Source organism: Trematomus bernacchii, unplaced genomic scaffold, assembly GCF_902827165.1.
Source record: "Trematomus bernacchii unplaced genomic scaffold, fTreBer1.1, whole genome shotgun sequence".
NCBI classification, from domain to species: domain Eukaryota; kingdom Metazoa; phylum Chordata; class Actinopteri; order Perciformes; family Nototheniidae; genus Trematomus; species Trematomus bernacchii.
Window position 1 is genome coordinate 10,515,954 of NW_022987582.1, and position 10,944 is coordinate 10,526,897.

The following is a 10,944-nucleotide window of genomic DNA, read 5'->3' on the forward strand; positions in this document are numbered from 1 at the left end:
AGTGGTTTTGGGCAACATTGTCTGTTCTTGTCATTTGTACTTGTAAACTGTAAAGTCAAACTAAGAATGCTAGTAAAATGAGAAAACAAACATTCATTTGGTGAGCACAGAAAGACATGAATCTTTTCTACAGTCCAGGTTTTTATTAATCACAAAGATGTAACAACACGTGTATCACAGCAATCAATACAATATTACAACAGGATCAAAACACTTTATTAGTGAATATAGTGAATATAACAAATGTGTTTTGTGTTTACGTTTGACATGCTGCCTATTATTACAGGTACTTTAAAATGGATATTTCCAAAATATTTAATTAATAAATGTATAGTACAAGTCCCTTCTAGTGGTAGTTGCCAACCATTTATACAAGTTCTTCCACACAAAAAATGCTTTGTAAATCTGGTTAAGTCAAATATGGCTTCAGTTTAAAGCCTCTCATGATAAATATCTCTCATTTACGGTTTAAAACAATACATATTAGTGCTTGATGATTACATAAAGGTAATATATGTTTAGTTCAAGCTGAAAATACTTATCAGTATCAGAAAAAACAGTGTTATTTAATCTAAAAGAACAAGATGTATAATTTATATCAGAAGAGCGGCCACGATGCATGTAAATAAAACAGTTAAGAAAATAAAGATATAAAAAGCATCATTAACATATAAAACCTATTTTCAATGCATTTGAGTAGAAATAAAATGAGACCATCTGTCTGTGTGCAATATTTAAAATGTTAAGGTAAACATTGATTGTGACTTTTAGAAAATGTTTCATTTTTTTCTAACACAAATCATTTTACCCTGTAAAACACAGACATCACGATTACCCTGTAAATAAACTTTTCCTTTTTCCTAATATAATTCAGAGTACACAGAACAACAACAACAACAACAACAACAACAACATCTACAAAGGGCACCTCCTGCATGAAGTCTGTGTCAGTTTTTGTTTTAACTTTAAGCTGGGAGATAGTTAACCAGCTGTCGTCTCACTTTAACAGCACAGATGTGTGAAACCGCCAAGTGTTAACAAACCTCAACAATCAGGATTTCCCCCTCCAGTCTGTCAGTGAAGACTGACCTTTCTCATAGCAGCTGTATCAAATGTGACCCAGCTAATACAACTGAGTGATTGTTTTTTATTGATCTTCTTTTTTGGTCTATAAATTATTCACACTTTTATTTATTTCATTTATTTTTTCTTCCGATTTCTGGCCTCATGCATCGGCAGTGTCTGATCCTGGCGGTTTTTTCCTGTGAAAAAGAAATAATTCACAAATTAGATATTTGCATAAAACATGCAAGTGTAAAGAACATCAATTATTTGCTTTACTTCTACGTCTAATTAAGCAGCAATTGCCAGAGTTTAATTGTTTTCTTCAAGTCAAATACTGTTGTTGCCAGAGTAAAATTGTCTCACATGCACATGAAGCAGATTTTAGTGATGATATTTTATTAATAACTAAATACAGTTTTTATTTCAAAAGCTTTAATAACTTATTATTTTCAACTGCTTTTTTAAATTATGAATTCCAGCCATCAGCTCTGCATATTGGGGACGGGCGCAGGCACTGACTTTGGAAAACATTCATGGCAGCGTGTTTGCTATATAGGGGAGTGAATGAACATACTCATGTTTGGTAAGGGAGGCTTTGTCGCAGGTGATCTCTGGCAGCGCCCCCCCCTCCTTAGGGAATAGCTGCACCCCCGCATTTTGCACACTGCCTCTCGGAGTGGATAAGCCATTCAGCTTCACTTCTCTGCAGCCACACAAAGATTTCATATGTAATAACTTGATGACGGACAACCACACAAAGTGCTATTATGTGAACATGATAACAGATAAATGAATATACCAAGACAAACTCACCCATTAGTGGTTCCCTCTCCTTCTTCAAGCATTTTGAGGCCTGGGACCTTCTGTCCAAACAGTTTCGTAGAGATGGACATAAGCAGGCCGCAACGGTTTCTGTAGCAGCAGGTGGCGTCCACCACCAGGAATACAACCAGGAAGATCACCATGACAATGCTGAACACGGTGCCTTTTGTCATGCTGCTCACTTTGGATGGAAGGAGAGAGAGCAAATTCAATCTGAGAACTCATTTTGCCATCACCCCCAGGTTAGCTTTAGGCTACATTTCCTGGTTAACAGGCATGGATGGAACCAAAACAAGCTGGCCACCCCATGGCTTTCAGCTACAAAATGTCACTCAAAGAGATACGTCACAAGGAAGAGACACTATTTTTATTTTTTATTTAACCTTTATTTTACCAGATAAAAACATTGAGATAAAATCTCATTTTTAATGCTGACCTGGCCAAGAAGGCAGCAACGTTACACATAACACATAACACAAACATATAAAATACAGAGAACATAACTAAGAAAACAAAAGACGAAAAAGCAGTCACTACATTGTGCACATTAGGACAGTAAGAAAAGTACACTACTTGTTACTGCAAGAGCAGCTGGTGGTGAGGACTTCAGACAACTTCAATTTAAAACATGATATAGAAACAAGTGCCCTCAGTTTAAGGCGTGATTGAAGGTCATTCCAAGACCAAGGACCACAATAAGAAAGACTCCTTTTTCCAGCCTCAGTCCGTACACTAAAGAGCATGAGGAACATAAAACAACTGCAAAAGGTCAACTAACACCTAATATTACTACAAAGAGACACATAAACACCAACAATAGACTCAAAATGTGACCAAGAGACTCAAAATTACTTCAAAGATACTCAAAACTAATAAAGAGAAGCACAACAACTTCCAAAAAACTCAAATTGATTTAAAAAAAAAAAAAGATAATCAAACAGCTACAAAGTGACACACACAAGGCATGTTTTGCTTCTATGTAAGAGAAGGCATTTACATGTCTGGGCCTAGGGGCCTATGTCTAATAATCTGCCCATGCTAACAGTCTAAAGTGTATAATGTTCGATTGGCTGCCACCTACCAGGCTGTTCTGCAATAGTAAAGTTGAACAGGGCAGGGAGAGAGGAACCGTTAGCGTTGACCGCTGTGACTTCCAGCTCATAGTCTGAGCCGTAGGACAGGTCTTGCAGGGTGACGGAGTCAGCACCAGGCAGCAGCTGCTTCTCCTTCCACTCCGTATCCTCTTTATCCTGAGAGAGCATTACAGAGTGTTAAGGAGAGGATAGAAGGATAAGTAAGGAAAAAAGAAGATAAATTAACTTAACTTAAATCGTCTCTTACCTTTCTGTATCGTAGGTCAAAGTGCAGCAGAGGAGTTCCACCATCATCAATCTGTTTAAAAGGCACAGAGAAGGTGTTTCCCTCCACTTTCATCTCATCGGACGACAAAACAGGACGGTCTGGTTCACCTACGGAGAGGAGGGAGAGAGAAAATAAAGAATTAATGACCAAATGATGACCGGCCATGAATTATTATTAAAAGATACAACTTATTAATATGATTATTATATTTTATGGTTTAGTAGATCACAGTGTACTTTACCTTCTGAGGATGGACAACAGTGGATTACAGGAGCATGAGCAGACGATGATGTCATGGAAATGTTATTGTGAAGGTAGCATGGAAGATGAACATAACAAATTAGTGATGGTAGAGGAGGAATAAAGTATTTCTTGAGAGACAAATACAGTTATGCAATTACACATACTTTACAATTGTTGTACAATGTTGAACTTGTAAGTGTGTAAGTTTATTTCAGCTCCCCTAGATACATTTCCTCTCTGAGGTTCAAGGCTCAAAGAGGAAACAAAGAACAAGTACTTTTATTTTTAAATTTGAATAACATTCTACTAATAATACTTGTGCACTTTTAGTTGGTAAGACTTGGAATGCAATACTTTATGTACTTTTGTGATTACTAATATGTGTTGTGTTGTTGGTGTGTGTTTCACTTACGTGTTCCCTGTGTGTGCACAGTGTTTGTGTCTGAGAACTGTCCCACTCCCACAGCATTCAAGGCAGCCAGACGCACTGTGTACAGTGTGTACGGCTGGAGGGTGCTGATAGCTAGGCGATCTACGGAAGAAACCACAGCAACTACATCAGCTAACATACATTATAACATTTCATATTGGCATTAATGGCAGAATAAAGTCCATGTTAGTGTAAGCAGTTCAAAGTATAAATTATTCAGATTTTTTCTGACATGACTGCAACGCCTGGAACTGGTTATCTGAAGCTGGCACTGTGACTTCCTTCCACTGTTCAGCTGCACTTTGCCTCCACTGCAGGACGAAGCTAGTGATGGGTGTTCCTCCACTGACGAGGGGACTTTTGAGGGAGAAGAGGACTGAGGTGGGTCCAGGTGAGACTGACTGGTAGTGAGGAGGACCGGGCTGGGCTGTGAGTCAGGAGGCAGGAAGGAGGTGAGTCAGATGGATGCTTATAAGTAGAGATTCAACTTGCTTTTCCTTCATTCTATATATTGAGAACATAAACTCTTACTGTATATTGCAACGTCTCTCGATGCGTTTCCCGAGTTGCTGACAGCCATGCAGGAATACAGTCCACCATCAGAGGGCACCACCTCATCAATCACCAACGCACCATCTTCAACACGGACACGACCAGAGCCAGAGTCCTGCCGGAGGGAGGCACACAGGGAAATATGCAATCAGATATTCTTTTGTGTTTTGTGATAGTGTATCGCTTTTCAACAATTATTTACATGCAAAGAATTGTAATAAACAGTGGCTGAGTTTGTATTATAAGTAGTGCTATGATGTTAGATGTTAGATGTTAGATGGAGAGTGCGGGGGTTTGTATATTGCATTGCTTACAGTATCGGAATACGGAATCACAACCCCTGTATTATGATACTGTTTGTTGTATCGACAGATTCCTCAGATCTTACCAGTGTGCGTCCATTTTGCTTGTTGAGCCAATGCAGCTCAGGCTGAGGATGACCGGAGACGTTACAGGACACAGACACAAGCTCGCCCACTGACACACTCTGCTGCTCTGCTGACACAAACACCTCTGGGGCCTCTGAAATAAAACATCAAGTGTCATTATAGTATATAAACATGTCATCATGGGTTAAATGCAGCATGTCTAACGGCCCCTACACACGGTGGCGTGCGTTGAAGCTTCAACACTTCTGCCCATTCACTTTGAATGGGGTGACGTCACGCTTTGCCGAACTGCATTGTGGGAGCAAAGCGAGCAATGTTCTACATTTGAAGCTTCGACGGAAGCGTCAGCCAATCGAATCATATGTCAGTACAAGCTCCAACCAATCAAACCGCGTGCTTGTGTGTCCGGGGCGGGAGATTCATGTGATTGGTTGTTGGTCGAGCTTCAGACAAGCCCGCCGGCATGAAGCTTCAACGCACGCCGCCGTGTGGACGCTGCGTAATGGTTCATATATTCACTTTTGGGTTATGCTGTTGTTGTGTTTCAGGGACCTGCTGAACGGGGAAGAAAAAGATTGATTGCACTTGAACTGACCATAAACATGAAGCATGATGGTAGCGGTGCTCTCAGCGATCTTGTTGGTGGCGGTGCAGATGTACTCTCCGTAGTCGCCCCTGGCAACAGACTTGATAGTCAACTGGCTACGGTCCGAGTTAAACTGATGATGTGAGGGGTCAAAGGTCACCGGCCTGTGAGGAGGAGATGCAGAGCTCAATACAAACTTACTATTGCTGTTATTCATATGGATTCAAAGGATATGCTTAGAGAAAGACAGAGGAGGAGAGAGAAACACACACACACACACACACACACACACACACACACACACACACACACACACACACACACACACACACACACACACACACACACACACACACACACACACACACACACACACACACACACACACACACACTAAAAGACATAATGACACAGATGTACTGCTGATTGTAGATTGTCCGAAGCCAAGTTGTAATCATGGAAAGACACTACCATTTCATACAATGGTCAAAATCAAGTTCTTCTCCCAGACAAGTGGACATAAAACATCAAAAAACCACATCTACGTGTTTATTTTATTACACTTTGTCTGTTTGCATCTGTTGATTTCTCTTTACTTCCTCCAGTGTAATAATTAAATAATGTCTCACTTATAGTAATTTAATAAACTTGCAATACAACAACAAAAAAATGATAATATAATATATAAATACAATATTTTCCCCTTTTCACCTGAAGGGTCTGCCCTTTAAAACTAATCCAAAATGTATAAAAAACATGTTATTCAACTGAAGTCGAGTAAAGTGATGCACTACAATTTGAATGCTTGCTGAAAATGAGCATTTACTGTGAGTCGTGAAACTTGAGGTCACTTTAAGTCATTTCACATCATCAACATATGCACACAATATGCCTTTTTATGGTGACACTAAAAATATGTCTCCATGTCAGGACTCACATGTTCCAGGTGATGTTGGGTTTTGGTAGACCGTCCACCAAACACAGCAGGGAAACGTTGGTCTCTGGTCCGGCCAGAACCTTTTTCACCTCTTCTCTCAGACGCACAGAAGGAGGAGCTGCAGAAGGGAAATTATAGAACGTTTTGATCATTTACAGTTCTAATCCTGGCATCCTTGTATCTAAATATGACTACATGCGCCTGTGCCTAACAAACTGAGCATCCGAGGATTTGCTATTTGTATCATAATTTATCTTTCAAAGCTCTTGATCCTTGTGAGTGAAAGATACCCACCATTGACGACAACAGAGACAGAGAGTTGCCTAAAGACGGGCCTTCCTCTGATCTGGGCCTGGCACACATACGTCCCAGCATCCTCCCTCTTCACTTTTTCAATCAGGACTGTGTTGTCAGGCAGCCGACGCACATGCTTTCCTCCTGTAGCGAGAGACAAGAACACAGAAAGAAAAGTTATATTTAAAGTCCAATATTCAGCAATGCTGTTTTAGTTTCCCAGTTTTATTTTCGCCAATTAATTTGTTTACAGTATACAAGCTTAGCAAGTTGAGAAAATGTGGAAATATTTTGGAAGGATCCTACCATTCGAGGAGATTTCCTCTCCGTCTCTGAGCCAGTGCACATCCACGGCTGGCTGGCCCATCACCAGGCATGGCACAATGCCGTCTGTGCCCTCCAGAAATTCATGGTAGGCGTTTGTGCTTCCAAATGATGGACCCTCTAAGAAAAAAGTAGAAGGTAAGGATGCTTACTTTCTGCAGTAAAGCGAAAAAATGAGTTTGTTATGAAATCACTATTACCCATTTCTAGACAGGTTCATCAAGTGCTGATTTGTACTTACCATAAACATACAGCTGTGTAAAAACTCTATCTTGATTTCCACTGTCAAAGTCACACACACAGCTATATCTGCCCACATCCTGCATCGTTGCATTCTTAATGTGCAGTTTAGAGGAAGTCTCATCCTGCTTTGTCACCTTCTCTTCATCAACAATTTCTTCCTCATCCTTGAGCCACGTTATTTCTCCCTCGGCCCCAGCTTCAGGACGGAAAGAAGGAAAAGACAGAGTGAATATAAATGCTTAATTTCATCTAGATGATCTAGATTGATTTGTGATCACATGAAAATAAAAAGGCTCACCTTTACAAAGCAGTAAGATCTCTTCTCCCAACAGAACATCTTGCTTACTCGTGATGATGTCCATCTTTGCATCTAGAGGAGAAGAAATACTTTGCACCTGTTTCTGCTCTTTCCAAAAGGCATTTATAAATCAATATGTGATCCTGTTTCTTGTTCTATGGGAGACTTTCAATTAAGTTAATGATTTATGATCCACATACTTAAGTTCTATATTGAATAGTTGTGGCAAAAAATATTATAACACAATATTACATTTTAAGTTACATAGAGCAGTAAAATAGATGTCACTTTTAAATGTAGAAAACGTTTTTTCTAACTGTTTTAACAGGCAGGATCCAACTGAAACATGCTTTTTAGTTGTATACTGTATACAGACAAAAAATAAATAGGAAAATAAATATATTGATTATTGCCTAAAGTATTTCCTCATTACACTATACAGTACAACACATACCTTGCTCAAAATAACATATTTCAGCCATGCAGTGTGTATTAAACCGTATATCTTTACAAAACCTTGAGTTATTTAAAAATCTTACCTGTGCAGTGCAGCAGAGGCAGCAGCAGAAAGGCCATCTTTAGGATGAGAGCTGATAGGTCCGTCATGTTCACCTGGCTACTGTTTGACAATCCTGTACGACTTCAAATCACAACTCTGAAGTTTGTCTGTTTTGGTTTTTGTGTCAACACAGCTGGAGAGAAAAACTAATATAGTTTATAAATAACAAATATCTCTAACTCTGTATCAGGCTGACTTACAGACACCTGCTGTTTTCCTATCCACCAAACATGCTGTAAGTATGATGGGGAGAGGGTCTGTGTCAGGGGTTATATAGGGGCACAAAAGCAGTGGAGATGAGAGGAAATGAGTGAGGGGTGGGGGCCAGAGAAAGAGAGAGAGAGAATGCATTGCTCTCTCATCCTTCTTTAGCCCCAACAGAGATACTCTGTGGCTGGATGACGTCCATCCCACATTTTATCTGTTCTACTTCTCTCTCTTCCTTGACACACATTATGTTTAATTTCTCTCTCTCTCCCTCCAGGCTACCGGATGAAAGCCCGGGGAGGCAGCCCGCCCCAGGGGAGTAAGAGATGGAGAAAGATATTTTTATCACTGCATCGTTTTTTCCTCTCTGGTTCAGATCCACGCAAACAGCCTGCAACCACAGTCTGCCAAATTCAGCCCCATCATTCACATTTCCTGAGAACGTACATCCTTTAGGATGCTGAAATCAGCGCACCTCAGTCACACCCATTCTCCTACAAAGAAAACGTTTTCTGTACGAAGAAAAACAGCCAATACTCGGTGATTGCAAGAAAAACTATATTTGAAGGTGTTGATTGTCAACTAAGTTTAGTACGTTTAATCATATATTTCAAACGTTTGTATAAAGTCACATCAAAGTAGACTTTGAAGTAAATCTTTGATTAAATTCAGTCACATGAACAAATATACCCAAGGCTTTTGAATAAGCACAACAGGCCTTCTCATACTAGGCCTTTCAGCATGTCATTGCGCAGAAAGCTCAGGTGTTATTTTAAACAGAAAAACAAATATCTGCTGTATTTAACTGGCAGTTTTTCTATTTGAGCATGCATGTGTACAGCTGACATATTGACACCAACACCTGTGTTTCCTATTATGTAAAGTAAACACGTCTGCTATGAAATAAAGCATCTACGTGATTGAGTTTCCCCAAACTAAAGAAATCTAAGTCAACTGTAGTGGCAATTTCTTATATTACTTTATATGGTAAAACCAAATGCAACGCTTATATGATGAAAACTGTATTCAGTACATGTCTCTTTGTTCGACTTGTTGTTCACCCAGATGCTTCCTGCCAAGGTCACATTTGAACAGTACAGTTATTGTTCCTCAAAATAACATTGCAAGATAACAGTCAGCAGAAAGTGTTATCTCTCTTTGTCTGCACAGCAACAGTCCTCTATAAATCACACATACACATTTACCTCAATTTTGCAAGTAGATAAAAGCTTTATGAAATGTAATCTACTTTCTTTAAACTGAAAATAGGCCTTTTGACGTCGTGAAAGTACAGGTATTATAACCATTAACACTGGCGCAGTTCTATTAAAGTGTCCCATTAAGTCCTGATAATGGGACAAGTCAGTGTGAAAAATACCTGAAGTCTGAAACTGAAGCATGCTAAATGGAATTCAGCCGCAATTAATTGTGTTATTTAAACTTATACTGCCAGTCATACCAAGTTTTTATAGAATTTTCTGGAACTGAATACAATCAACCTGTGTTCTTTTGAGTTCGACTGTCCCTGACCAGTGGTGTTTGTATTACTGTGCTTAACAAATGGACGGATCTAGATTCACATTCTGAGTCTCAGATAGGGTTCACAGAGACGAGCCTGTAAACCTGGGTTAACCTTCACTTGTGCCAAGACTTCTGCAGATTTTACATTGCCCATCACTTCTATTGGCCAAGAGCAGCCTTTCCCTCCCACCTTCGCCTTGATAGCCTATCAGCAATTGAAACGAGAGTCGAGAGATTGAAAATAATCCAGAGCGGCCATTTTATCAGAAGTCGCTATTATGGCTCATTACAACGGAGTGTGCTCATAATGATGGCTGAAAACGAGGGCCATTAACAAGGGCGGGCACTCTGAGCGCTGCCCTACATCACATTCTTTAGAGTGACTTTTTTTCTCTTGGTAACTGTGGTAATAATGGAACAAAACTCATGTTTATAATTGATGTTGTCGACATTGTGTAAGTGCATGCCCAAGGCTCACTCACAACAAATGTATACTCTCATCTATTCATAAAGTAACACAGAGACAAGACTTACAGTACAGCTCACAGAGACTTTTCTACAAAGTGACAAAATGACTTGAATGACCAATACTTTGGTCAATTAAATTAGTGTCGAACAGGCTTTAAAAATTGAAAAAAAAACGCATTGATTCATTTTTAACTGTGAATGTTTTAGAAAAACTCTTATGTTGCTATGTTAACACATACATATGAAATGCTGTTTAAGTGGTCTCAGCATAGGGACTCAGGGACTTGTTTACTCTGTCTGTATTCAACTCTTTCAACAAATACACAGACAAAACACAAATACATATGTTGTTGAAATATAATACATTATATAACACATTTTTGTATCTTTGTATCGATATAATGAATACTAAAACAAAGTAACAAGGATGTGACAGCTGAAGAAGTGAAGAGGAGACAGGCAGGAAGTAGAGAGAGACAGACGGACTCTCGTGACAACAGAGAATCCTCCCTCATTCCCCCCTTTGTGAACATAATACAGACCGTGTGTGTGTGTAGGTCCTCAGGAATCCTAGCTATGTGGATAAAATTGACTCATTAGTTTATTTAGTCAGTGCTGTCTAAAGTTCACATATGATAGTATTT

General features: G+C 39.4%; 1 protein-coding gene across 2 annotated transcripts; it reads right to left on the minus strand.

Annotated features, from left to right (window-relative positions):
- Window positions 1–129: 129 nt before the first annotated feature.
- ncam3 (neural cell adhesion molecule 3) lies at window positions 130–8,359 on the minus strand. Of its 2 annotated transcripts, XM_034127405.1 has the most exons (17): window positions 8,085–8,359; window positions 7,546–7,617; window positions 7,246–7,443; window positions 6,987–7,124; window positions 6,681–6,824; window positions 6,387–6,504; window positions 5,459–5,613; window positions 4,863–4,996; window positions 4,454–4,589; window positions 4,155–4,349; window positions 3,905–4,024; window positions 3,491–3,493; window positions 3,229–3,356; window positions 2,969–3,137; window positions 1,879–2,068; window positions 1,640–1,768; window positions 130–1,262 (listed from the first exon to the last, which is right to left on the minus strand). In XM_034127405.1, the coding sequence occupies exons 1-17, from the start codon at window positions 8,149–8,151 to the stop codon at window positions 1,226–1,228; spliced, it is 2,133 nt and encodes a 710-aa protein (XP_033983296.1). In that variant the 5' UTR covers window positions 8,152–8,359; the 3' UTR covers window positions 130–1,225. The 2 variants fall into 2 exon arrangements, with proteins under 2 accessions (XP_033983296.1, XP_033983297.1); XM_034127406.1 differs by lacking the exon at window positions 1,640–1,768 and having other exon boundaries at window positions 8,085–8,358.
- Window positions 8,360–10,944: the final 2,585 nt, after the last annotated feature.